At 42.1% G+C, this 27,137-nt stretch overlaps 1 protein-coding gene across 4 annotated transcripts in view; it reads left to right on the top strand.

Annotated features, from left to right (window-relative positions):
- Positions 1-20,746, top strand: part of LOC146596115 (ATP-binding cassette sub-family A member 10-like) — a 25,491-nt gene extending 4,745 nt beyond the window's left edge. For all 4 annotated transcript variants that reach the window (XM_085304734.1, XM_085304733.1, XM_085304735.1 and 1 more), the window contains 34 exons: positions 395-621; positions 963-1,101; positions 1,603-1,788; positions 2,253-2,400; positions 2,943-3,114; positions 3,682-3,740; positions 4,136-4,246; positions 4,351-4,526; positions 4,952-5,071; positions 5,421-5,559; positions 6,210-6,300; positions 6,447-6,586; positions 7,081-7,200; positions 7,369-7,564; positions 8,403-8,569; positions 9,307-9,434; positions 9,803-9,940; positions 10,877-10,990; positions 11,641-11,811; positions 12,008-12,118; positions 12,659-12,787; positions 13,598-13,666; positions 14,243-14,334; positions 14,731-14,851; positions 15,194-15,311; positions 15,768-15,859; positions 16,511-16,689; positions 17,297-17,372; positions 17,897-17,991; positions 18,445-18,564; positions 18,852-18,992; positions 19,244-19,323; positions 19,401-19,456; positions 20,138-20,746. In XM_085304734.1, the coding sequence (XP_085160860.1) occupies positions 395-621; positions 963-1,101; positions 1,603-1,788; positions 2,253-2,400; positions 2,943-3,114; positions 3,682-3,740; positions 4,136-4,246; positions 4,351-4,526; positions 4,952-5,071; positions 5,421-5,559; positions 6,210-6,300; positions 6,447-6,586; positions 7,081-7,200; positions 7,369-7,564; positions 8,403-8,569; positions 9,307-9,434; positions 9,803-9,940; positions 10,877-10,990; positions 11,641-11,811; positions 12,008-12,118; positions 12,659-12,787; positions 13,598-13,666; positions 14,243-14,334; positions 14,731-14,851; positions 15,194-15,311; positions 15,768-15,859; positions 16,511-16,689; positions 17,297-17,372; positions 17,897-17,991; positions 18,445-18,564; positions 18,852-18,992; positions 19,244-19,323; positions 19,401-19,456; positions 20,138-20,236 (4,320 nt within the window). In that variant the 3' untranslated portion in view covers positions 20,237-20,746. The remainder of the gene's footprint in view (positions 1-394; positions 622-962; positions 1,102-1,602; positions 1,789-2,252; positions 2,401-2,942; positions 3,115-3,681; positions 3,741-4,135; positions 4,247-4,350; positions 4,527-4,951; positions 5,072-5,420; positions 5,560-6,209; positions 6,301-6,446; positions 6,587-7,080; positions 7,201-7,368; positions 7,565-8,402; positions 8,570-9,306; positions 9,435-9,802; positions 9,941-10,876; positions 10,991-11,640; positions 11,812-12,007; positions 12,119-12,658; positions 12,788-13,597; positions 13,667-14,242; positions 14,335-14,730; positions 14,852-15,193; positions 15,312-15,767; positions 15,860-16,510; positions 16,690-17,296; positions 17,373-17,896; positions 17,992-18,444; positions 18,565-18,851; positions 18,993-19,243; positions 19,324-19,400; positions 19,457-20,137) is intronic.
- Positions 20,747-27,137: the final 6,391 nt, after the last annotated feature.

Genomic DNA, 27,137 nt, shown 5'->3' with positions numbered 1-27,137 from the left:
TGCCTTTTCTTTCCAAATTGTACCTCAAAAATATGTCTGGATGGGGTTGTTCTGTCTAGCTATCCAGCCACCTAGACTGTTTTCATACTCATGATGGAGAGAAACAGGATCTTGGGCAGTGTGAGTCATTTGTGCATTTGGACATTTATCTGGGGATGAGGTGAAGGATTTATTTCTCTCAACAGACTACAAGGGAGACTAGTTGAGACRCAGACAGCTGAGCGAGTCAAACAAGCACTTCCCATATGGCTTATTGCTGTGCTTGTTTATGCTCTGTGTAGACCTGCATTAGAAATAATTCTGGGGGCTGGTGAATCAGAAGGTTCATTATATAGCTACATCTTGCAATATAAAATAAATTAAACACTAAGATTTCTACCTTGAATTCCTTTAGGGGGTGGTAAATCATTCCGTGTGGGAAGAAATGAAATCCATTGCCGGTGTCCGTATGAGATCCCGGAGCGTCATCTCCTCAATTACTTTGGAGTACAGTTATTTCATGATTACTATAGTGATGTGTTTCTCTTCATTCATGYATTTTTTATCAATGAATATTGTAAGAGAAAAGAAGAAGCTCAAAGTACTGATGAAGGTGATGGGATTACAAGATATTGCATTTTGGTGAGTTCYTCAGTAGCAAAAGCGAGATAACTGAAGTGCCTATTTACTAAATCAATGTTCCCTTGGGTACTTGCACAATGAGTTCACAAGTTCAGTGAGTTTGTAAGTCCATTCCAGCAGAAAGGACAAACCATAAGGGATGAGGAAGGGAGTGCGAGGTGTTCTTCCTCTCTGGGCGTTTTCACCTGGAGTGGGTCGTGCTGACTGGTGTATGTAGCATGTGAATGGGAAATACTTCACCTTGGGAAATACTATAATTTGAAATGGTTCTCCCATGCAGATGAAGCTCCATAAACAATTTTTAAACAAACAAGGTTATAATACCGTCTCTCCATCTTCAGGCTCTCCTGGAGTTTGTTGTATGCTGTCTATGTGCTGGTCATGTCCTGCCTGCTGACAGCCGTCACTGTGCAGGATGCTTTCTACCTTAGCAGCTTCCCTGCAATCGTACTGCTGTTTTTCCTGTATGGCCTAGCATGTGTAAGTTGGAGTTTTAAAGCCAAATTTTCTCACCATGTAATTTATTAGTATTTTGATTAGCCTAAACATTACTCCAGAGCCACTTGCACATTCGCTCATAGCTATATTTTTTTCCTGGTCTTGCCAATAAAAATAGATGAGTGGATTCTCTGAGTCAGTTGTATCTCGTAATCGGCGGTGGTTTGAATTAAGCCTGAGGATCCGACTCAAGCGAAACCTTAGATCTACCCACTGAGATATATTTTATTGCATAGACTTAGCTCACCAGAGATCCGTTTGCCTGGCAAGTAGAAATGCTACTAGTTAAGGATATTTACTTCCCTTCAGCTGTTGAAATGGCCCTGTATGTAGGTGCTGATACGTCTTAGAGGTACGTCAGCCCCTTCGGCACAGTGATTCTGGTGCGTGCCCTCGACGCGCGCCTGCCGTGTCCCATGTCTCGGGTTGGGTTGGTAGCATCGGAAGCTCACCTTGCCAATGAAAAACTCCCATTTCTTGCAGGTCCACTTTGTTTTCCTGCTCTGCTCCCTCTTAAGGAGCTTTAAGCTCGCCGGCTCCATGGGGTTCCTCTTCATCTTTGTCTTTGGATGTTTAAGCCTCGCAGTACTGGTAGAAAATATTCCCAAACCTGTCAAGTGGTTTCTCGATCTCTTTTGTCCTTTTGCATTTAATGCTGGAATCGCAAAGGTACGGTGCGTTATCTCCCTAATCGAACTTTCTCAATAGTTGGGTCCTCTTGGGGTGAAGGCAGAGTGCATTTTGCCACAGATAATGGCAATTTGCCATTACTACCAGTTTGCCGTACGATTTGATCAATCATTGTGTACAATTATAACGTTTTTGTATTCGATGACAAATACAATTCTGTAAATGTGCCAGTATCGTATCTCTTATATCCAATATCATATTTCTATAAAATTCTGATTTTTTTTCTTCTGTTTCTGGATTATTCTGGAAAAATCTAAATGGAAACATAGGATCTCTGATTGGAGTAAATCTGTTTCTCTTTCTCACTAAAAATAAAAAAAGGGGGGCAGTCAGTGTTGCACTTTTGAAAGATTTTGGGGTTTAAAAGTCGATTCCATCCATAGCTTGATGATAAGCTCATGGCTTTCCAGCCTGAAAACTCTTCTACTTGTCCTTTATTTCAGATTTTCCATTTAGAAAAATATGGAATAGGTTTCTATTTTTCTAACCTTATGGAGGAGTCATACTTTTTATTTTCAACTTACATTATGCTGATCTTTGACTCTGTCTTGTATCTGCTGTTAGCTATCTACTTTGATAAAGTTCTGCCTGGTAAGTATGATGTATACTTACAACTATACGTTTTGCTTGTGTACTTTGGATTTATATTAATTGTGTGTAATAGCTCTTCAGGGAGATGAGAGGATGCTCCACTGTTTGTGTCAACCAGTATAGGCTTTGGTTTCTAAAAAATGTATCTTATTGCTGAGTGACTTTCCTACTCCTGGCCTGGACTGGTGATTCACAAATCAAAGGCAGCAGAGTGTTCAATGTTTTTTTTTTTTYTTTTTAATTATGTTCCTGTAGAATTATTTGTGAAAAAATAGTGTTATGATGTATTGGATAATATTTTAATTCATTAAATGAAAGACAGAATACATTAGAAATAGCCCTGAACCTGCCCTTCTTTGCCCAGATCTATGCATACTAATGAAGACTCCCCAAACTTTCTTTTTAGCAATACAAAGTAACAAGTTTGAGGCAGCCAAGCTTTTTATTTTCATTTTCCAGACCCTCCTAAGCGTTTGATCCAGCACGATGCTTTGCTTGTGCTTTTGACTGATCGTAGGTCATTTTCTTTGTTTTCCTATTAGGCAAATACGGCATCCCCGATCCCCCCTTTTTCTGCCTGAAGGCCTCGTACTGGATGAAGAGCAGGAGAGGCTCCACCGGAGAGAGGCCCCAGGCTGCCGCGAGCCCTGAGGAGCTGCTCAGTGATGACGTAGAGCCAGTGCCCCCCGAATTCAGGGGGAAGGAGGCCATCAGGTTGAGAGAGGAGCTGCTATTTGCCCTGTTTGAGTTCGGTCCAACGCTCCCACTAACACCACCCCTGCTTCTGCCACTAGTTCTGTTTTGCTTTATCCAGGTAGTTTTCATGTTAATGACATTTCTGCAAAGTATTTCGTGGAGGAAAAATTAGAGTTAAAATGCAGATGAGAAAAACAGGTAATTCAGACCAGTCACGAGTGGGGAAATTCAGATAAACCGTTTGCTGTTTTTTGTTGTTGCTGTGGACTTTGTTTAAGGTTCATTAGTGACAAGAGGGAGAAGCCAGAGGGCAGCAAGAGGGATATCTGTTGCAATGGACTCGACCTTGTCCATGAAAGGCTTGACGGTCTGTTATTGCATGCCACATATTGATATTCCTATTTGTGTACACATCTGTGTTCGTGCAAAAACCCTACTGAATCTCAATGTATATTTAAAATGACAGGAATGACCCCAAAAGACATAAKGTACTGGGAATTAAGATCCATAAAAATGTATAAAGGGGTACCAGGGAAATGTAATAGTGAGAATCCTGAAATAATATTCTTCTTACTTTCCTTTTAGACTCAACAATATTAAAAAAGTTTATAAACAGAAAGATAAGAAAACAGAAGCCTTAAGAGGTATGAAAGCTGTGATACTGATTCCTGTTAAAGATGAACAGAAATAGTTGTGCAAACATTTCAGTTATACAGCAATAATTGTATTGTTTGAAAATTCTTCTAAAATATTAGATGATGTAATTGTTATTCTGTTCAGTTTTTAGTGAYTGACTTTTTTATTGAGAGTATGGAGAAGAAGAAAGGATTTTTCAGTTGTTTTATTTGTCTTCTCTGCTAAATACAGAGCAACTTACGAATTTAGCTCCAGATTTGCACAACTTTACCCCTCAGTTTACTTAATGCATTTTCATTTCTACTTAGTTTTATATTTCTTTCCTTGTCTTGCTGGTGCCTGGGACAATGAGCAGAAGCAAGTAAAAGTTCATTTTTTCCCAAACCTAATGTTTTTATTCTAGGTTTATTTTTAAATATTTATGAGGGCCAGATCACTGCCTTGCTTGGCCACAGTGGGGCTGGAAAGACGACACTGTTAAATGTGCTCAGCGGACTTACCTTGCCTTCTGAAGGTAGGTGTCGAGAGGTGAAATGGTGGAGSGGTGGGCTTGATTTAAAGCTTTCTATGGATAAAGAAAAGTTCTTTCCACCTCATTGTGTTTATTCCTGTAAACAGGTTCTGCAAGCATATACAACTCCAAGCTATCTGAAATAGGAGACAGGGAAGAAATTAGAGAGATGATTGGCATTTGCCCGCAATTCAATGTCCAGTTTGAAGTTTTAACAGTGAAAGAAAATTTGCAGACTTTTGCTGAAATCAAGGGCATCAAGTCCAAAGAGGTAGAGCATGAGGTGAGTGTGCACGTTCCCCTGAAAAGCGTCACTGCGTGGGACTCTGGTGAAAGTGTTGGACTGTAGGCAAATCCCACRTTTCAGCAAAGGCTTGTCTTGCACTGGGAAATGTGAAAAGTCTAGTGGACAGTTTCTTCCAAAAATAAAAGCAAGTATCCAGCTTTAATCAGATTGCGCACTGAGGTGGGCCAGTTTAGTGGCTCGGTACAACTAAGGTGATGACTCTGCTCATCCCAAGGAGATGAGGGGAATGTACTAGGCCCTGTTGCGACCGCTCTTGCCAGCAGCGGGGTCAGTGGGTAGGAGCTTGCCTCTGTAAGCACACGTAGAAATTTCACCTTCAGGTGCAATCAGATTTCCTTCATGGCTAAAAAAGGACTAGAGGAATACTAGTGCTTGAAATGGACTTTCTTGTACTTTTCTAGGTACAAAATATTTTGGAATTGCTGGATATCAGCAACATTCAAGACACTCAAGCTGAGAAACTGAGTGGTGGACAAAAACGAAAGTTATCCATTGGAATAGCCATGCTTGGAAACCCCCAGGTAAAGCAGCAGACACAGCTGTGTAATATTTGAAAGGCTGAGTCCAACCTAATTGAAATGTTATACACTTAGCTACAAGCTCACTCTGATTTTATTACCTTTTAAAGTTCTTATGATTATACCTCAAAGAAAGTAAATTCATAAATCTGATTTTGCTGGTCTRCTTTTAATATAGATACTTCCCGGATCACTGTACAGGTCCCAGAATGGTTGCTTTTGCATAAAAGATGGCCATTCTTGACTTCAGGACCTGAGGTTTTCAGGAGAATGCCAAAACCCACAAGACATGCAGTAATTCCTGGCAAGGAGGAATGTCTGATTTCAAATGAGAATTTTTTTCCTCTTGTAGGTTTTGTTACTGGATGAGCCGACRGCTGGGTTGGATCCCCTTTCCAGGCATCAGGTGTGGAGCCTCCTCAAGGAAAACAGAAGTGAGCGAGTGATTCTTTTCAGCACCCAGTTCATGGACGAGGCTGATATCCTTGCAGGTGAGCATGGACTCGACCAGGAGCTTCTCTTCAGAGCATGCCTTGAGCACAAAGTCCTTCCCCAGGCCAAACTAGCTGGGATGAAATCTCGGTCCTGTTAAATGCATGAGAGGTGTTTCCACTGGCACTGATAGCACTAAGCAGTTGCTATCTCTGACTTTAACAGAAACACCGGGTCAACAAGGACAGCAGGATAGCAAGGCTAAGGCCTTGCTGGGGAAATAAAATAGTCTCCTTAGCAATGCAGGGCATTTGTTATGCTTCCCTGGTGACACTCATTATATCCAAGTTCATTGTAAACCTGTTCTCCCTTAATCATGTTGCGTGAAATAACTTCTCTAAGATACTTGCTACTCATGTGTTTCCCCAGTAAGGCTCTAAGCTCACATGAGTGAGCTCCAGCAGACATGTGCTCAAGCTGGAACTGAGTTTGAGGATGACATGCCAGGAGATGGATGTTTCTGTATTTACTGACCATCCATTGCATGGGTGGCAGAAGCCAAAAAGGCCATAATAGTGGGCTGGGGAAAAGGGAACCGGCCCCATAAAAGTGCACAACATATCGATCATCTCAAACAAGGCTCAGCTGCAAAAAGGTGTTTAGAACCTCTGCTCTACAGTATAAACTTTTTGACTTTTTGTTTCTTTAGATCGCAAGGCTTTTATCTCACATGGGAGGCTAAAGTGTGTTGGTTCTTCTCTGTTCTTGAAGAAAAAATGGGGGATTGGCTATCATTTAAGGTATCTATATTAGCCCTAGCAACCGGTAGCAGTATTTTACCCTAGAGTAAGGGGTGAATGAAGTAGGCTGAGCTTTGGATATAACAGATCCTAGCAAATACAGCATTTTTATTCCAAATTAACCCTCTGTTTTTTAAACTGAACAGGATCCATGTCAGTGAGTCTTGTGACTTAGAGAACGTGACAGCTCTGGTTAAACAGTACATCCCAAATGCCATATTCTCAGGACACAGTCAATATGAGCTGAGATATAAACTGCCATTGGAAAATGTGAACAAATTCCCAGGTAACGTATACTGAAATAATTGAGAATTGCTATGAAAAAAGGTGGAAATGTAGGGAGAGAGCAATGGAGAGGGGGAAGTTCTGTGGGAGTAGAATAAGAACTTTTTAGAACTGTTGSATTTTATTCCCCCCTCTGGCCTCTCCCAAAATTTTAACTTCCGAACGTTTAAGATCACACTCATCTTCTGTTTGTAATGGTGAACCTTGATGAGGAAACTCAGTAGCCTCTGAGCTTAGGCTATGGTTGTTATTTGAATACAGAAACACGTAGTCTGAAACTGTTGCTAAATGAAAAAAATCTTCAATGAATTATGAATATGGCAGTTTCCTGTTCCTTCCTAACCTTTGCATTCTGTCAGTTCATTGCTTTATCATTTTCCCTATGAGCAGGAGATGATTTAGTCAGGTCAACTTCAGGCACATTGGAGTCTGCTSTAGAGATCTGTGCTTGGGTTTGAACACCTTGAAGGCACTTGCGTTATTGCTGTCTCACAGATCTGTTCAGTGGTCTCGACAGTTGCTCTGACCAGGGGATTATCAATTATGGAGTTAACATGACAACCCTGGAAGATGTCTTCTTGAAACTGGAGGAAGAAACCACAGTTGATCAAGAAGGTACAATCACTGCTCTGAAATAAACACTTCTCAGAAAAGGGACTACTTTACAGTAACATTTACCATGCTACAAATAGTTCACTATTTAGGGCACTCTATTTCTTTTCACACATTACAATGTAAAAGCTGATTTCAAATGTAACTGTGCACATTGAAAACTCTCTGTAGATGACCATGCTTTTGGTGAGGAGTGGGCAGATGCAGGAACAAGGTCCCCGGATGAGCTGGAGCAGGGTGCCCTGCTGCTCTCGGATGTTGTAGAGGCAACTGTGAGTGACACGGCTCTCTGGAGGCAGCAGGTCTATGCCATGGCACGAGTTCATCTCTTAAAGCTTAAGGGTTCATTGAAAAACCTCGGGTCAATGTAAGTACCAAAGCGCTTCTCTCGTTCAGCTCTGAAGTCTCAGAGCATGATGTGAACAGCAGTCGCTGCAAGCGGGGCAGGTTTCACGTCCCCGTTTCAATGAACACTTGGAGTAATTGAAATCAGATCGTTCCTGTGAACGATCTCTGTGATGCACTAAACTCAGAGGATAGGAAGATTTCTTCCTTTCCAGTGCCAGTAATATAAAATCTCTCTCAGACACCAACGCCTTTCCCATCACTGACTTTGCAGCCATGACTTGATTTTTAACAGTTTTGATACCTGGATTATTTTGTGCATTTTCTTTCCTACATGGAGTGATATGTGCAAGGGAAACCTCATTTTCTTTCTGATAAAAAGAGTCATTTAGGAACAGTTTTGTTTTGGGTGGAGGAGGGGATTTTAAAATAAACGAGTATAAAAAGAAGGGAGGAAAAAATATTACTTTCAAACTTCCTCTGTATTTTTTTTWAAACTTCTCTGATCTTGTCAGTGTCTGAACTCATTTGGCCTCAYTGATCTTCAGTTTGCCAAGCCATCATTTCCTGGCAGGGCATGAGAAAAGGGGAAATACTGACTTATGAAAAACTTATGTCTTGGGCAAGTCTGAAGGGGATTTCATGACTCTAAAAATTTGACTTCCTTAAATCTGAGGCCCTCTAACTGCTGAATTTTGAGGGCTCTTGTAAATGATTAAGGTTCTATAACTAAAATATGCTAAAATAGTTTTAAGAGCAAAGGCGTTGGATAAGCTAAACATATTATATTATTTCTGATACATAAATGCAGTGTGCAGAATACGTTTTCAAAAGGTTTATTCATCTCTTTCTCATTGTAGTTTGCTACTCTATGTGGTTTTTCTGCTTCCTGTGGTTTTACAAATGGCCATGGTTGCTGCATGGCAGAGTGTAAGTGCCTGGGAGCTGTCATCTGCACAGTATTTTCTTCCACTTGGCAAGAAGGCTCACTTGGAGACTACCACCCTGCTCATCCTCAATAAAACAGGTGTGTGGAACAAATAGGCTAATTAGCATTATTTTCTATTTTGGGTTTTTTTTTTTTTTTACTTTTGCAAGAAAAATAAGTGAAAGTGTAGGAGGAAGAGAATGCAACAAGTGATGAAAGTTTCAGTGACAGAAGAGCACAGAAATTATCATTCTAAAGGGGTTGTAACTGAAGCCTCCAGTTGCTTTAGCAGCTGAGGAGACCCTGATTTGAAAAGGGATATCCTAGCAAATAGGATTAAAGGGGGCCCAAGATGTTCCCCAGTTAATTTCATGCCACAAATAAAGATCTCTATCCAAAATTTCTGTTTTTCTGAACTGTGGGATCCTGAAAGCTAGCACCATACTCCAACAAAGGCCAACTAATGCTGGGTCAAATGAATGGTCTACTTCCAGTGTTTTATGGTTGGCATTCCTATGTGTGCATGTTATATGTTATTTTGCCGGAGTATGACACTGTTGCTTCACTAGACCATCAGAAAGGAAACAGTATTTTGCAGGTCAAGGAGGACAGCAAAAAAATGACAATGCAAAATTTCAGTTACTGAGACTAAAATCTAAATGCTATACAGAAATGAAATGACCTACCTCGTAGGTGCTGTCTGACTTCTGTAGTCATTAGATTTCATCTGTTTTTGTTGGATCATCATGGTTTCAAAAAAAAAAAAAAAAAGGCAGCCTCATTTAATATTTAATAGTTCAATATTATGAATCTTCTGCTTTTGGCTTTCGTGCTAGGATCAGGCATTGAAGACTTTATCCACACTCTAGAGAGTCAAGATCTAACAGTGGAAATAAGAAGTGTGGAAAATATCACAGAGGAGCTAAAACATAACGGGGCTATAACAGTGTCTCGAGAAGGCCAGGTAAGGATTTTTCTTCTCCTCCTCCAGTTTCTTCCCAATAATTTAATAAGCAAGATGCTGCAATCAATTCTGTTGAACCTGTGAGATGACCCTATTGAATAAGACATGAGCACAAAGATTTGGAAGTGTTTTGACTATTAGACTGCATGCTAGAGGGAGGCCTCATCTCTCCAGTCCTCCACCTCAAACTACTTTTTTATTACTACTTTTGTAATACAGTTAGAGATTTTTARTACCTGGTAATTTATTTATTTATTTAGCAGCCAAGATATAAGCAAAATTAATTCATATTAGCATATCAGTTTCTACTGCTTCCCTGCAGTAAAAAAAATCTTTTGGTTTTCATCTTGTTTTCTTGCTCTTTGAAGAACTACAGGTTTACTGTATTATGCCACATGGAGGCCATCAACTGTTTTCCAGTGCTTGTGAACATCATAAGCAATGCTTTGCTGAGAACTTTCAATTCTACTGCACATATTCGGATTTGGAATCATCCATTTTTCTCTGTAAGTGTCGGAGTCTGATAGCCAGAATGCATCAAACAACTATTCTTAAAATTGCTTAAGGTTTCGATAGTAGGAGGCCATGTGAGGTTGTTCATACACATTGATCTACCTGCATCAGCAGTGGCTGTGGAACAAGCACTGTTGATTTCAGGGGTGAGTGTAAGGATAAATTTAACACGGGCCCTTGCACAACTACACAGCTTCTGCCTGTGCTCTCAAATAGCTGGATGCAAAACAGCTCTGGACCAGAAGCTGCATAATAGCATCTTTGATAGGATGTGACCAATCCATCATGGACAGTTGTGAGTTCATGTCCATCAGTAAAAGGCTGTGTAGACTAATCTTTAGTTGAAAAATGAGATAATTCCCCATAAYCTTCTGTCTTGAAAGTTCTTTACCACTTTCACAGGCCTCCTCCTTCCCCGACAGAAATCTGCCAGCACCAACACCACATCTGATTTTGGACAGTCCCTGGGACTACCAGCAGCCTCTCTGGAGGGGGAGGGAAGTGAGCAAGAATGTCTAGGGGATGCTAATTTTTTCCTTGTGGGTCTTGAGAGCTGTCAAACAGAGAGGAAGGCTGTGAGGTTTCTCCAGAGCTGAGAAGGAGGTGCTTTGTTCTCTGCATCACATCGTGTTCATCAAGCTGTGGCACATTGATCCATAGGTGTAGTTTATCACAGTCCAGGGTGGGAGTAGGACCTACACTACCCATCTCTCCTCACAAGTGGCAAGCGCTTTGTAGGGTTGTGTTCAGTTTTTTAAGGGGAAAACTTCCATCACCCCAGTACTCAGCATTATTTGATGGCTCAGCATCAAATCCCATTTTGTGCGAGTACTGTATCTTAAATCATGAAAACGCAGTAAGATTAACTGTGGTATCTATTTGTTATGATGTGGCTGTTTTCTACAAATGGTTTGTTCTTCTATTTTCAGGTAGATAATCCACGATTCTGGGATTATTTTGTTTCTTTTTACCTCATTTATATGCTGATTTTATTCCCTGGTTTTCCTCCTCACTTTGCAATGGGCTACCTCCAGGATTACAAGGTAATCCTTGAATTGGAGCAGATTTTGGTGTGGGAAGAAGGGATTACAGCTGTATTGTCACTAGGTGTCACATGAATGTGACATGCTGTTTGAGGTATTTTTCCTTAGGTGGACATAAGCAGCTTTGCATTCAGCAGAGATTAACAAAATACTAAAAGGATTGGAATTTAACCCCAGTAAGATAAAAGCAGACAGGTCACTCCAGAGAAAACAAACCTGGAGGCATAGTTAGGACAATAAACAATGCGAGTGTATGTAGGAGTGTTACAGATAAACGGAGCGACAAAGTAGTGTCCGAAACATAGGTGTCATTATGGCAGTCTCTTACCTGTGTTTTCTTGCTTTGGTAGGTATTTTTTTGTTTGTTCAGTTTTTCCTTGCCTATCCAATGTGCATGGTGGGCATGGAGACTGTGAATGCTCTCCATTTCCTGGTGTTTCCTGGTCTGAAGCTCCCAAGTTTCCTGGAAACTTCCTAGCTTCCAGGTGTGAGGCTGCCTCAGGGTTGGAGGAGAGGTGGACCAGTGAGATGGTTTGGGGGAGGCATTAATGTTTCATATTTCTCTTCATATTTCATGGAGTTGTTCCCAAGGATGTAACAGGCCAACCAGAGGCCTGAACTAARCTGCCCTTTTTTGTGTGCATCCCTAGACAGGAGCTCGCTCCCAGTTGCGGGTTTCCGGGCTCTTGCCCTCAGCATACTGGTGTGGCCAGGCACTGGTAGACATCCCTCTGAGCTGGCTTCTTCTCTTCTCAATGTTTGGGCTTCAGTTTGCAATGAGCAGCAAGATTTCTGGGAGCGGCAGCAGCCTTTTTTTGCTGGTAAATATAATTCTGGTGGTCACTGATTCACTATGGAGTGAAAGGACTATAGTCCTTTGTACTCAGCAGTAATTGCAGTAATTTCTGAATGCTCTGGTCTTAACGTATGTATATTTAAACTGAACCACATTGATGTGCATGGATTTCTGGTTCTTTACGCCACTCCTTTTCTCTAATGAAAGCTCTTTCTTTATAGGTTATGACTATTTTTGGCTATGGAATGTCTATTGTTCTCTTCATCTATTTGATCTCCTTCCTGTTTCGCAAAGGGTGGAACTGTGATTTTTGGTCTTTTATCCTAATAGTGGTAAGTATAGGGCTAGATAAGATACTGTAGGGTTTACAAAAATATATTTCAAAATCATAAGGATGAATTAGAAGTCAAAACACCAAATGTACATCCAGGACATAGATAAGGACATGTCGTCTTTTTAGTAGGCAACACTATATCAAGCTAGTCTCACCTTTTTCTGTTTAGCGCCAGTCTCTAAATGGGGTTAGAAAGAGAAAGCCTAAGCCTGATATCAAAGAAGGTGGAATATTTGACATAAACCATGATGACCATAAACCTTGGGAAAGAAGACAACGGGATCACGTTCCTTATTCTCCTGCCCAAAGCAGGCCTGTCTAGGGAGGACTTTCCCCAGCAGACCCAAAGCTGCAGCCTTTGCTCAGGCAGAGATGGCTGAGGAGCTCCTGAACCCTCAGCATGTCTTGTCTCTGTGTTCATTTCCCATTATTAGAAATTCAACGGGGAACTAAAAATATTGATAAATGCAATTCTTAGCACCGGTGAAGAGGTGTAACTGTTCCTTTCAGCTAAGTTGCCTTTTTGTTTCATTTTTAGGTAGGTTTGGTTTCTTTTGTTATCAGTAAAGTTATGGATTACTCACTGGATCCTAGAACTTCCCTCTATATCATGTCTGTCTTGTTTCCTATGCATCCACTACTGGGCTTTGTGGTCAACAGCCAGCAGGTAAGCTATGGTGCTGAGCTACGAGATGCATTAGTACATAAAACAAAAGCATGTATTATTGAGGGCAAAATCTGATGGCAGTTGCAAATTCTGTTCAGGAAGGATCATTAGTTTTCTTTTGCTGGTGGGACTTCTTGAGTCACCAGAGTGCATCATTAGATGACCATTTCAGAACAGATATAATTCCTCCAGCTGTTCAATGTTGCTAGGGGCTACTTCTCGTGCAGTTAAGCCATGATTATAGATTAGGTAAGCACTCTTAACTTTTTCCATRCAAAGTCAAGTATCTTGGCTTGAACAGTCATAAGAGAAATTTGAGCTTATATCTCTTACTTTGCATAGAAAGCAAATGAGAATTAAGAATACTCACAGGATGCTTTACTCCATGTCAGCTGAGAGGTGGTACTGGAAAGGCAGCTATTAATTTAGCAAAATCCTCCAGCTATATGCAAGACTATATCTTTCTGTGCTATAAATGATTTAAGAGTGTAAATCCGAATAGGAGACTCGCCTCTTCTTTCTTATTTTCATCCACCTTTTCTCTGCTGGGATTCCAAAGGAGAAGAGAACAGATATTTTCCTGTGATGGACCAGTATTCCTAAAAAGGAGAAGCTGATGCTTATTTTTAGCACTGTGACATTTTCTGAAAATAGTTCATCTGTACTTTGAACATTTTGAGTGAATCAGAAGCTTTTGTGTATTTCTGAAGTATTTGCTATTTGCACTTAACTCTTCCAACATTTGTCAGCGTTGCACTAAAGAATCACAGGTCCTTCATTGTGTTTTTTTTTTTATTATTATTATTATAGATTTTTATAGAAGACACTGAAATAATTGACGTGACTTCAAGGAATGGTGTACTAATGGCTGTCTTTGCAGTAAGAAAACATTTAAGATTACCTTTATTTAGGAATTTTCATGTCCTAAAAGATGCTAAATGTGTACAATTCCCTCACACTTACCTGACAGAAGTTTCACATTGGATCAGTGATTGAGCTGGGATGGAGCATCTCCTGACAGCTTTAGGGTGGGCTCAGACCCAAATCACAACTTGTCCATYCAGAGAGCACCAACTGCTGCCACATCTTCACTTGGGAGGAAGGGAGGCAAGAAAACTGAGCTCATTTTACGTGAAAGGAGGATCTCTGGATCGGGATGACAGATTACCTAGATGTGCAAAAATAATTCTGTTATTTTGAAATGGGGAAGGGAAAGCAGAATAAGCCCAGATCACACCTTAATGCTGTCCTGTTATTTTATGAATTGCGTGTTTCTCTTCTTACCAGTGATATTTTCTGCAGTATTTCTAAGTGTTAGCAGAGTTCACAGCCTTCAGGATTTACCTTGAGTCTAGATGTTAATGTACTTTATTTTCACATTGCCACCATCTTTTCAGCTTCAGCCATAGTAGGGCAGAAGACAAGGCTGTTAATGTGGCAACCTCTTTTTTTCAGCCTTATATCCATTCTGTGGGTTTCATTTTTCTACTTCGATATTTGGAGATAAAATATGGAAGAGCAGTTCTGAGAAAGGACCCAATATTTAGGTTTGTATAAATGCACATGCACCATAGGCACATGTGAGATATAACTTCGTACTGCACTGCTTTTCCTTGAGGACGACATTTTAAAATTGTTGCCTTTGTCCCTATTTTTTTTAATATTGATGATTTTTTTATAATCACAATGGCCTCTTAAACACTACAAAGTTATGATAATACTAAATGGCTTTCAAGCTTGTTAGTATCTCCACTTAGTGTTGCCTGCATTGTGTGGAAGTACCAACCTGCTACTTTTTACAGTACAGAAAGCCCTACAATAAATAATAGAAAAAACAAGAAACACTGAACCAGAGAGACATTCAGTCTTCGGCTATCCAAACTGCATTGGTGAAGAACTAAGGTAAAGAATAAAATGCTAAGACTGAGCTGATGGATTTGCAGGATTTCCCCAAGAAAAGAGACCAGCCTCCAGAACCCTGAGGAGCTAGAAGAAGAAGATGATGATGTTAAAGCTGAAAGAACAGCAGTGAGAAATGCCATAGCATCTCCAAGTCAGGAGGAGGTAAAACTAAGTGTTATACTTCTCTATTTTATATTAGTAAGAAGCCTACTGGCAAAAATAAAGTAAGTTATCAACAAGGTAGGTCAGTGCTCTGACTGTATTCATCTCACTGGGAAAATCAAACCTCACAAGTGGACCAAGTGGATCCCATCAGACTAGAGAAGAAAGATTTCAAGAGGACAATTAAGTGTCCTGCTGCACCTCGAATTCTCAGAGAACTAACAAATGAACCCAAAGATCTTTGGAAGAAGCATTTTTCCTTTTGTAAGGGAAAAATATTACTAAAGTCTTAATAGTATCCACTACATTACACTATTCTTTCTTCCTCCTCCTCACTTTCAGAAATCAGTTGTTATTGTCAGCAATCTGTGCAAGGAATATAAAATAAAGAAAGCTGGTTCTGTTTTTAAGAAGAAGAAGAAAACGGCAACCAAAAATATATCATTCTGTGTTAAAAAAGGTGAGAACTGGTACTGTTCTACTGCAACTATTTTAAAGACCCCGATCATATCTATTAATTTAATTCTCTGGAGAGTGTCAGTTATTGAACAAGGACATAAAAGTCAAATCTACTTGCTCTGTGCTTAAGGCATGTCTGGTCTGTGGCTGATGTGTTGTGCGAATACTTTATATTTGTTACCTTTGACTCTACGTTATCTTAATTTACGTATCCTCCCCTCTACATAAGTCACTTCAGTAGTGGCTTTTGAGTGACTTGGATCAATGCTGAGATTCATATCACTGGATCAGCTATAGAGAGCTGAGAAGTAATTTAGGGACTGTCAGCATGGCCCTTATRTTGCTCTTTATTTTTACAAGACCTTTGGTATTAGCATGCTCTTTCTTAATGGTGATTGTGCCTGATGTATTTATTAAATGGTAAGTGTTACTGAGAAATGGTGTATATTGATTTCAGGAGAAGTATTAGGACTTCTGGGGCCCAATGGAGCTGGTAAAAGCACAGCTATCAAAATGATTACTGGAGAGACGACACTGACTGCTGGGCAGGTAGGAGGCACCTGTAGGTTGGAGGGAAGGGACAGATTCGCAACGGAAGTGCAAGTGTAAAGCTAAGCAATAGCTATATTATATTGCTAGGCTGAGCAATAATTTTCAGTCCAAGCAATGTTAGGGATTGAGGTATTAGCTGAATGCATAGGCTGTTAAAATTATTGATGTAAATTATTGTAGGTTACTTCTGACTTTGACAAGCAGTAATAGAATAGAACAACTAGAAGAAGTATAAACTCATTCCATACATCATGGTCTTCAGACAAAAAAGTGGAAATAAACCAGTGATGCACCTGCACGTTTCCTGAACGGAGGCGATGGACTAGTATATACCTGTTTAAATCTTAACTCATGTTAGCTAGAAATTGAAATAAATTCTAAATCAAAGCCTAACATCTACAGTTAGTGGAGAGAAAGAGGCATCTTTGGAGGCTGATTTACCCTGAGTAGCCTAGTTAAATTTTGGTAGGGATCCGTCTCCCCTAATTTACCTTGTTTGCATTTATGTAAATGAGGGTTGCAAAATCAATCTCTTGCCCTTTGAGTTTCCTTTCCTAAATCGTGCTGAAGCCCATAGTCTTCCTTTGAACCTTACACTTGTATGTGGAAAGGCTATATGAGAGCAAAGCAAACAGCCTGGTCGTGCAGGTGCTGATGCTGAGGAGAGACGGAGCAAGCTCCCATCTGCAGGACCACGCACCAGATTTCCTGGGGTATTGCCCTCAGGAGGACCCGCTCTGGCCAAACCTCACRGTCCAAGACCACCTGGAGGCCTATGCTGCTGTGAAGGGAGTGAGGAAGGAGGATACGGCTGCCGCTGTCAACCGGTATGGAGGGAAGATTGTTCCAGCTGTCAATGAACGTTTTATTTTCCCAGTCTGAAGGCATGGAGAGGGAACCAGAACATCAAATTTCATGGGGGATGGTGGAGGGGGGTGGCAGAAACAACATTTGAAAGAGACTCGGGAAAGTATTCTGCAAAAATACTTTAGTGCTAAATACCTTGATTGAGTGAGTGGCTCGAGAAAATCTCTCATTCACCTATGACATTTAGTGGGGATAAATTTACCTCTAACATCTTTTTAAGTGTTTTAACTGTGAGAAGGATTTTGAAAACCTGTGACTTTATAGTTTGGCATGGAAAGAAGGGTGCTTAAGTACTGCTTGCTCAACTAACATAGGCTGGGTAGAATGGCTTTATAATGCTACTAATGCTAATGATTATTTTTAGAAAAGAGGTTGTCACCTATTCAGTACACTTGGCTTCAAATATTCACTTATTTTTTAATAACAAATTTGAAGATTTAATGAAAACAAGCAGGAGCAAAGAGGCAGGGGAAAGAAAGTTCCTTTTTCTTACTGTTTTCAGATTAGGGAGTGGAGTTGAGAATAACACAAATGTTCGTTTTTTCCCTTTCTTCTCTTTCCCCATAGAATAGTGAACGCTCTGGAGCTTCAGGAGTATGTAAAAAAATCAACCAGAAAATTATCTGTGGGGATAACTAGAAAGGTATGTATATCTTGTTTTTCCTGTAGTAAGCTCTGCAATGTTCTTAGTATGAATGAAAAATCACTTTGGTGAGGAGGGAACACAGCTGTGCTCCGAGTTACCTGGGAGAGCCTCATGTTCCCTCTCRCATGAGGATGGAGGGCTTTCATGTGCCTCCATGCTATGTCAGCTTGGAGGCAATTATGTCCCCATGTCAGGGGTTCTTTCACAGAGTGTTTGCCAAATTACTTAATTTCTTTAAATTACAGTTGTTGTGAAAGGTAGAACTACTTCAGTTTATGGAGATGTGGATGAGAAGGTTGATCTACATGGTTTGGTGTCAACCTGACACAGCTCCTGTGTCAGGAAATAGAGGAAACACGATTTGAAGGCGATGTAAGCTACTATTGGTTTCAAGTCCATGTTTCCTAYAAATCAGAACCCTGATTTTCATAAAGTGACCTAAATTCTGCCCAGAGGTGCTTGCACACCCACAGTGCCAGGCACCCTGGAAGATTTGGCTCAAAAATCTTTCCGTGTTGTAGCTGTGCTTTGCGTTGTGCATGCTGGGTAACCCCACGATCCTGCTCCTGGACGAGGTGTCGACCGGCATGGACCCCAGCGGGGCACGCCGCGTCTGGTGAGTACTGCCTCGGATACCATGCTGCGGGATAAAGGGGTTGGAAGCCAAGAGCAGGTGCCCAGAGACAGGTAGAGTGAGGTTCACCCAATCTTCCCTTAGCGCTGTTGGCCGCTTGCCAACAGTTTTGCTGGAAACTCCACTTTCCTGATTCCCCCTACCTTAAAGTCTGAGCAAAGAGAAGGAAAAATCCTCTTGTGAATTCAGCCCAGCAGACGATTTAGTTTCATAACATACGCGGGTTTCGGAAGAATCCATGAAAAGGCTTGAGTCAAGATTAAAAATTTCTGACATTTTTTCAAAGCACTGTCATGTGCACCTCAGTCCAAAGTTGTTATATCTTTTTGCACTTATTTTAGGAGAAGTGACATTTAGAGCAGCAAAGGTGTAGTAAGAAGCGTTTGATATACTTAAGAAATGTTGGCTTTTTTTCCCCCTCCTCTGTAACCTCAGGAAAATGATTCGTGCTGCGCTGAAAAACAAGGAGCAAGGAGCAATTCTGACAACACACTACATGGAGGAGGCGGAGGCGGTGTGCGACCGGGTGGCCATCATGGTGTCCGGGCAGCTACGGTGGGCTGCAGCGCAGGCCRGCATGCGTGGCTGCTCACCCTTTGTGACCAAGCTAGAAAGCATGTCTCTGCCCCTCTCTGGTCCATGGAGCAGCAGGGGTGCTCCTCTGGCCTCCCTGGCTTGAGTCCATTACTGTGGACTTCATGAAATACTTCCCTTAACTGCAATAGTGAGAGGAGCAGTACAATGTCCTCTGGGAAAGACCAGATGGTTGGATACCAAAGGATTTATTGTACCCTCACGCTGACAATCTCTGTCCATTTATGTGTTTCCTCCCACCTCTGCAGGTGCATTGGCTCCATTCAGTATCTGAAGAACAAGTTCGGCAAAGGTTACCTACTGGAAATTAAAGTCAAGGACCCAGAACACGCTGATCTTCTGCATGCTGAGATTTTGAGGATTTTCCCAAGCGCAGCCCGTCAGGAGCGGTAAAATACAGGACGAATAGTGGCTGCAAATTGCCTCCCCCCTAAAAATGTGCCGAGTTTAATGACCAAATACAGGGTCTCAGGTTGAGAGAACTGCATGGGTCCGAGTCTCTGTATGGGGATTTGATTAGATAATGTCACTAGGTCCAGCCCTGCTGTAATCCATACAGTAAAAAGTCCAGCTCCATAGTATGACCTAAACTTTTAACCCTCAATACAGAACAAGTCACCTTCACTTCTTTTTCTTCCAGGTTTCCATCTTTGCTAGTCTACAAGGTCCCAATGGAAGATGCATTGCCTCTGTCTCAGTCTTTCTCCAAGCTAGAGGAAGGTAAGAGCAAAACATGATGACTTTTTGAAAAGGTAGAACCCAGTATGGTAAATGTCAGCTCTTTTATTTTTCTACAGCCAAAAGAGCCTTCAACCTCGAGGAGTACAGCTTTTCCTTGAATACTTTGGCTCAGGTACATGATTTCAAAGCTAGACATGTTGTAAAGGATGTGCAGGATTGAAAGCTACAGAGTGGCCAGAGCCAGCACTGTGGCAGGAGGATGCTCCTCAGAGAAACTGCCTGCAGTGGTGGGGCGATGGCTCTTTTGTGCACACCCATGGTTTGTGTCAGGGGGAGGATTACTCTGAGAGGGGTTTAAGTGACAAAAAATATTGTTTTTGTTAATTATTATTCTTCCATTGCAACACCTCACATTCTGGGAAGTGACATGGTCGGGAAAAGCCTAGGTTTGTTACCTGGCTCCACTCACCCAAGATGAGTGCACAGTTGCATTGCTGCCCAGAGGGACGGGTGGTCTAGATAAAATGCCAGTGCCTGGCATCTCTGGTTGCTCCTGAACTAGCACATTAATGCTGCTTGGACAAGGCTTGTGTCAGAGTTGAGGAATACTTATGCCAATCCACTGATGGGTAAAACCCATCTGCCTGCCCAGTAGGCTGCTGCTGTTGCACCTCTTGGCAGGGTAAACCAGAAAGCACAGGCATCTCAGCGACTCTGTCTGCTCCCCACCTCGTAAAGCATACCTCTCACATACCTCCTGTGGGTGTTGCAGAGCTGTACTTCCTATAAAGCTGGATTGCAGTGTCTAGTGTGTGGCAGAGAAATAATTAGAGGTTTATATTGACCATTTCAGGTGTTTTTGGAACTCTCCCGAGAGCAGGAGAAGGATAATTTTGATCTAAGTTTGGATGGAACTTTTGAATGGAAACAACTTCAGCAGGAAGAGAGTTAAAGACCTGAGATGCTCATTTATACAATTATTCTCTATAATCTAAATGATTTGATACTGCACGTATTTACTACCATTATCAGCATAACGAGAAGAGGAACAGGCTCTCTTTCCAGAGAGCGCAAGCCGAGGGTTACTCTCCAGTTCAGAAGACTCTGCGGATGTCTGTGTGGAGCCCTACTCCATATWTCCAGTGACTGACTGATGAAATAGTGCCCACACTAGTGAGAGCTGTTGTCAAGCAGAGCAGATCTGACAGAGGCATAGGAAGCAAAGGGACCAGAAAGATGTGCAGAAAAAGGGGTCGTAACCTGTTTCCGGGATCAAGGCTTTGTTTTGCTTGGTGGATCTGGGCACATCAGGGAAACTGGCCATGCTGTCAGTCTTTTGGGCTCATCTCCCACCAACTAACACATGTGGAACTATTTGCCTGAGACTTGTTTAAATATATCTTATTAAAATTTACACTCTATTTTTATATCCTACCAATAAATGTCTTTATAGAAACTGYGATTATACCCACATATTTTGTTGCTGTGCTGGGCCAGCAGGAGCAGGAATAACTAAGCAAGCTTGAAACTCTTTCCTGTGGGGAWAGAAGTGGCTGAGGTGGGACAAAGGGTGTGTAGCATGGCTGGAAACTAGGAAGTTGACAGTTGAGGTTCTTCACTCAAACTGCAGCTAAGCTCCTTGGGCCAGGATATTGGGCCTGCTGTAAGTTTGCTGTTTCACAGTAAAGCTGTATTTTCAGTGAGTGCTTCTGAATTCAAAGAAATGATGTCTAGGTCAGAAAGTCCCTGATTAGCAAAGGATTGGGCCATAAAAGAGTGTGTGGGGAAATACCTCATAAATTTGCCCTGCCCTTGTGCTCAAAAGGCACTGCTTTGTGTCCAGCAAGTGACACAAACAGGACTGTTTTCCAGGCAGTTGTAGTCGGTTGTATTTACGCTCTTTGCAGTCTCACTCAGAGCACACTCACCTCTGTGCTTCCTCCACACGGGGTTGCATCGTTGTCACTTGTGCGGTCAGCTCCTCTCCTTGGAAACCAGCAGTTCTCACAAGGCGCCGCTCYTATTTTCCGTTTTGTAACCAAAGTTGGAGCATTTCTTGCCTGGAAGCCTTTCAGCAGCTCATTACAATCTTTGCTGCTAGCTTTACTAACAGAGGGGAGTCTGAGGAGCTGCCAGATACGAAGCCTTTGAGACGGTAAGAAAGAAGAAGCAAGTGAAAAAGAAAGCATTAATGGGGAGACACACTTCTCTTGCACAGGCTATGACAAAAAAGCAATCAACATCCAAAAACCCTCCAAAAGGCACGGTAACAGCACAGAAACATGTTCCATGACAGCTGGAGGTGCTGAGGCATTTACAGAGGTTTTTAGGAAGGAAGTATGCTGGATCAATTTCTAATCTTTTTGCAAAGCAAAGTTGCTGTTTGTTCTGTGCATCTCCCAAGAGATCCGTTACTTTCTTCCTGAGTTAAGCTATGCTTTCAAAAATTAACCACATACCTGTTTAGCTGCTTTTTTTTTTTTTTTCTGCAATGACCAATTAAAATGTCACAGGTCAAAACTGGTGGCCTACAGGTACTTCAGCACCACTGAGGTCCTGACTGGATTTAATTTACTCTGGGTGACTCCATTAAGTTGCTCAGATTTCTTCACGAGGTTGATAAAAGTATTGCTAAGGTCAGAAGCCAGTCAAAGCTTGCTGGAGTTGGTTGTCTTCGTGACATAAAAGAAAACACCTTTTCTTCTCATTTTGCATACAAGAGATTAACAGCAGGGTGTATTTAGGAAAACCCTATAGGAAATTTCATACTATACAAAGAACAAAACAGAAAGACCTGAGATTTGTGATTATTCCTTTTTTGCAAACCATTGCCTGGGGAACTCTGTGTGCCACTGAACACTTTCCCCAGAATAATTTTGAYTTGGGTCAAAAAGTCTAGTAAAAAGTCATACTTTTTTTCTTTATGAGTTTRTGAGCAAATCGCACAGCAGAAATTTTTCTATTTTCATGTTTTTCAAATGYCCCACTGCAAAAGTGGAAAGGGTTTATTAACACGTACTTTCACAAAACACTATCATGTTTTTTTGTACAACAGAAGTTGCTGAATATCATATTAAGTCCAAATATTAAATCCAAATTTCTTTATATAATATGCAGTGGTGACTATGTTGCAATCACTGCTTATGTATGTTTCCTGCTCAGCTTCAAAACATATTTTGGCTGTTGGAGGGTACATTTTCAGAGAGATGATTTCCCTCCTGATTGCACAATGTTTCTGGATCCACTCACTACCCCTGGGAAAATTAAGTGAAATCACTGAACATTTTGGTCACCTGTTCRTACACTCAGCTCCAGAAAATGTAAACTCAGTGAAAATCAAGAGCCTTATTTAGTGCCCTGGGGATACTGGCAGAGTTAAAGAATTCAGGGCAGTACAAGCCGTAAGCCTCTCTAACATCAGGTTACGTGACCCATTTCTGTTGATATTTTTCACTAGCGTTTTGTGGTTTATGGCTCTAGAGATGCTGGCTGGTTCGCTGTAGTGGCTGCTGGCTTGAGTGGACCTATAAAACCAGCTCTTGTGCAATCTTAGATGTCTGGAAAGCACTCATCCTAGCAGAATGGGCATCTCCAGAGGGCAATGGGCATTGCCCCCTGTTCTGCTGGAAGCCCAATAYCTACCCCTGGGGAACAGCAGGGCAGGGGTGTGTAGATGGACCCTGCACTTGCTTCATCTCTCCCCATCCTCTTCCTCTTATGTGCGTCTCTGCATCTGTGTCTCTTCCCTTATGCAGACCCTTGCTTCTGTAACCAGGAAATATCTCTCTGCCATACAGTACAAGGGAGWCTGGGCCCATTGGAGATCTTTGAATGATACAGAGATACAAATAGGAATGAAACAGCCCCAAGATCTGTGGATTTTATTCTCTAGAAGTGTTCTCGATGACTTCCTGGACCTGCAGGCAACTCCTTTGTTTGTGCCAGCAAACCCTGAAGCTGGGACACTCCTAGGAGCAAACCAGAAATCCTTCCCCCGACACCATGAGCAGAGCTGAACGTGTGAGGGAAAATGTTACTTTAGCTGGGCTAAAGGCTGGCCTTGGGAGAGTGTCACTGCAGGACAGAGATGACAAGCACAGTGCAATAGAGAAGCAGGTAGGACTGAGGTACAAAATTTCCCCGTGGTAATTGTGCTGCAGAGRTGATGCTTGCACCTCTTCTTGAGGAGCAAGAACATCTCCAGCTTTGACTTTTCCTTCCAGCACCTCTTGAATAATCAGTTTTTCTACGTAACTACTGCTGAGCTGACTTCCCACTCCAGCACCATGGTTTTGACAGGTTATTCTCTATCATAGTTGGTGCTTTCCATTACTYGGCATTGCAGGGGAAGGTCAAAGCAAGCTGATCTGACTTCATCTTCTGCACAAAAAATAAAGGGAAACAAAACCACAGAAAGCCGCCAAAAGGGGAGTCAGCTGGGTCTGAGGCTTTGTATCGCCCAGCAGGGAAGCGAGATAGGGCTCATGCCATCGCCATCACACAGTCTTGAATTCCAGGTCCTGGCCATTGGCCAGAGCTTGGAGAATTGGGGTCTGTTAGCAGCACAAAGCTGAGCTCAGCTATGCAAAAGGGAATAAGCAAAAGTTCCTGTAAAGTTCGTGAGAACGTAGATTTTTCTATTGAAAAGAACAAGAGAAAAATTTCCGGGAAATTAACAGACATCTTAAATATTCCCTTCAGAGCTCTCTGTTGCTTCTCTCCTTTCCACTGTCCTAGCTGTAAGGGAAAAATAAATACTATAACAGTTACGCTAGAGGGTATTTGAGCGAAGGATTAAGAGCAGCCCCATGGAAGCATGGGCTGCTCTGCTCCAACAGGCAAACCAGCTCTGAACTTGGCCTGAAGCTCTGGCTGCTCTGCTTGTTTCTCCAGCACCACACAAGCCCTCCGTGCAGCCGATCTCTTCGCTGATAAATCCAAAGCAAAGAGAGCATTGTGCTGCCTCGCAGGACACCTCCACCACCTCCTGGTGCTTGGCAATCAGGAACTGTGCTTGCAGCTCTCCACCGCAAAACCTTCAGTATGGGTGAGATAGCTCCTTGCTGTGGATGCTGCRTGATCCCCTTAGAAAACTTATGGAAAATAATTATTGTGCAATAAGTTAGTCTTATTGCCAGAGAGATTCTTATTTGTTAGGTTTAATAATGCCCTCTTTATGCTACGCTGTCATTTTGCATTTTGTGCAGATGCCCAGCAGAGCGCTGTGAAAGGCAGAGAGCCCCCACGGGGGACGCGTACAATGGGCCATTGAGCGCTGGCCATGTCCAAACCCACTTCCTATCCAGCAGGCCCCAATCAAGCTGCCAGAAGTGGACAGCAAAGAGCAGCCCATGTGTTTCAGGTTAGGTGAGGCAAAACGTGTCAGCCTGTTATTTTTCAGTACTGGARACAAGGGGAAGGAAGACATGCGTGTGCCCTTGGTTTGGGAGCTAGGGGAGRGTGTATTTACCCTGCAGAATCATGGATGAGCGGAGGCAAGGGATCTGAAAAACATCAAGCAAGAAGGGCACAGCTTTCCAGGTCTCCTCTTCTCTTACAACTATACTGCAAATGTTAATGTAATGTTGTCTAGTTTAAATGCTAGACAGGCTAAGTGAAGGGTTCACATCCTGTGGAAGCCTGTAACACAGTTCCTGTGACTGCCCACAAGCCTACACTCTGCTCTCAGACACCCCGGGAAGGTAAAGGCAAAGCATAGCAAGACCTGCCCTGCCACACGTGCTCTCTTCCAAGCAGGCATTTCCAGACCTAACAGCTCAAATAAGCAAAAAATATCCTTTCTGCAGAGTAGCCCTGGGAAAGAAAGAAAAAAAAAAGAAAAAAAAGAAAGAAAGAAAGAAAGAAAGAAGAAAGAAATCTGAGACAGGACCTGCATCAAATAAAGTTATTTATGTCTGCTCTGAAAGGAAGCACAGTGTCAGTAAGCGGCCTCCACCTATAAGGCAAGTAATGGCTTGGATGCCCAACTTGCTGAAAGAATAACAAAGCAGTGAGAAGGTGCAAGTCTCTCTAGGCAGCTGCCAGAAGTTAAATTCAGACCAGCAGACCTCAGAGAGGTTTTATCACAGGAAGCCTGACCTGGTCCATGCAGCACAATTGCCTACAGATGGCCATCCTAGAACAGAGCCAGATGTTCTTCAAGCACAGAAATGAGGCAAGGCAGATGTTGGCAATCACRAATGCACTAGAATCCAATTCTCTTTTTCCATTCATTTGAGACAAAAGAGGAAATCATCGTTGGAGTACATCTCCACATGCGAGCTATGGAGGGAATGACTACAGTGTATCAGGTCCTCAGCTAATAAAGCAGTGTATGTTCTCCAATTTACAGTATGTGAGCACTGGGATGTCATAACAAGCATTCTTTGAGAATATTTCATTGTTAAGGCATTTCAGCTTAAATTAGCATGCACGTGAAAGCTGGTAAGAAGTAACACATTTTCCTCTTGCATTGGTACTCCTTAACTCTACTTAACATCTCAAAACCCTTTTGAGACTCTCAGCTCAAAACATCCTCTAGTTCTTTAGGACCACATGGATAAAATATTAGGCAGAAGACTATGTGTGGCTGTGGCAGCAGCCAAACTCAATAAAATATTTACTTCAAAGAAGTCAGAAGGATAGCTTGTCCAGCTGGAAAACACAGGAAACATTTTTTAAAAAGAGTGGAGAGGGGGACATAGAGATGATTGTGTAAGTCATAATGTTTTAATTAAATCATGCTTGAATGATAACAGAAGTTCATGAACTTATGTTCTAGGCAAAATGGAAGTGTCCGTTTGTCATTGTGCATCTTTGTCCTGGCACAGATGTCAGGTAGTGCTTTATGGACAGGCAAGTTAGCAAATGAGCTCTGCAGGAGCTGAGAACCACCTGTGTGTCCGCATGGGGACTGAATGCTTCCATCCTGCAACGGCTTATGTTTCTGTGAATGAATTTTGGCTATTAGAAAATGACAGAAGCATAGACCAGGAAGTAAAGCAATCCTTAGGTCAGATCAGAGAAGGCTGATAAGTGCCTTATGGATTTCAGTAGGAGCTGCAGGTCCAAATGTCAAAGGCCGGATAAGGATAACCTTTTCTCGCTGAGATTCCTTGCTCTTCTTCCCCCTTTTCCCTCCCTCCTGTGCCCCACTTTCAGATTGAAATTTTCTCTGCCAGACTTTTATGTTTCTTGTTCCTTTTGGATATAGGAGCTCTCTGAAGAGCTCTATGTGGCCCAGAAGCTGTTCCTTGCARGAGCTCTTCTCTTTCTCCCCTAAACATAAGGAGGAAAAGTCTCTGCATACCCCCTAGCTGTCCATGTGCCTGGAAGGTGTCGTTCTGCAGAGGGTGAAGCCAACTGCTGGTGCCAGGCAGCTTCCACTTACAGGGCTGCCAGTGCCCATGAGGTTAGTGTAGTAAAAAGTAGTGGCAGTTTTTCCCAGGGATTTGGGGCATGCTGGAGCAGGTCATTCCACTTGATTATTACAGCTATTAGCAGCAAMATATTCTGATTTTGCTGGAGGAGTTGTAACTACCATTAACAACCTTGTCTCTAGCAGGTAAGTGCTTCCAGTCTGGGGGGAACCTTGAATACATGAGATAGATAGGCAGCTGTGCTACAGGTGGACACATCATGCCAACCCTCACTTTGGAGCAATACTTTCTTCTTCTCAACAGCCTTCCCACTCCTCCTTTCCATACCTCATTTTCTCTAGAGCCAGGTCTGGGCCAGCAGTTGGCTGCTCTAGCAGCAAAACCTGCCAAGAGGACCTAACATGACATTTGCAACCAGGCACATGAAGGAAGCTATTTTTGACTATTACCTCCTCTAGGACTGCTGGGATCCCA

The sequence above is a fragment of the Rhea americana genome, unplaced genomic scaffold, assembly GCF_003343005.1.
Source record: "Rhea americana isolate MKP2758 unplaced genomic scaffold, rheAme1 scaffold_21, whole genome shotgun sequence".
In the NCBI taxonomy this organism is placed as follows: domain Eukaryota; kingdom Metazoa; phylum Chordata; class Aves; order Rheiformes; family Rheidae; genus Rhea; species Rhea americana.
The sequence above is the reverse complement of the archived record's forward strand: the minus strand, read 5'-3'. Positions and strand labels throughout refer to the sequence as shown.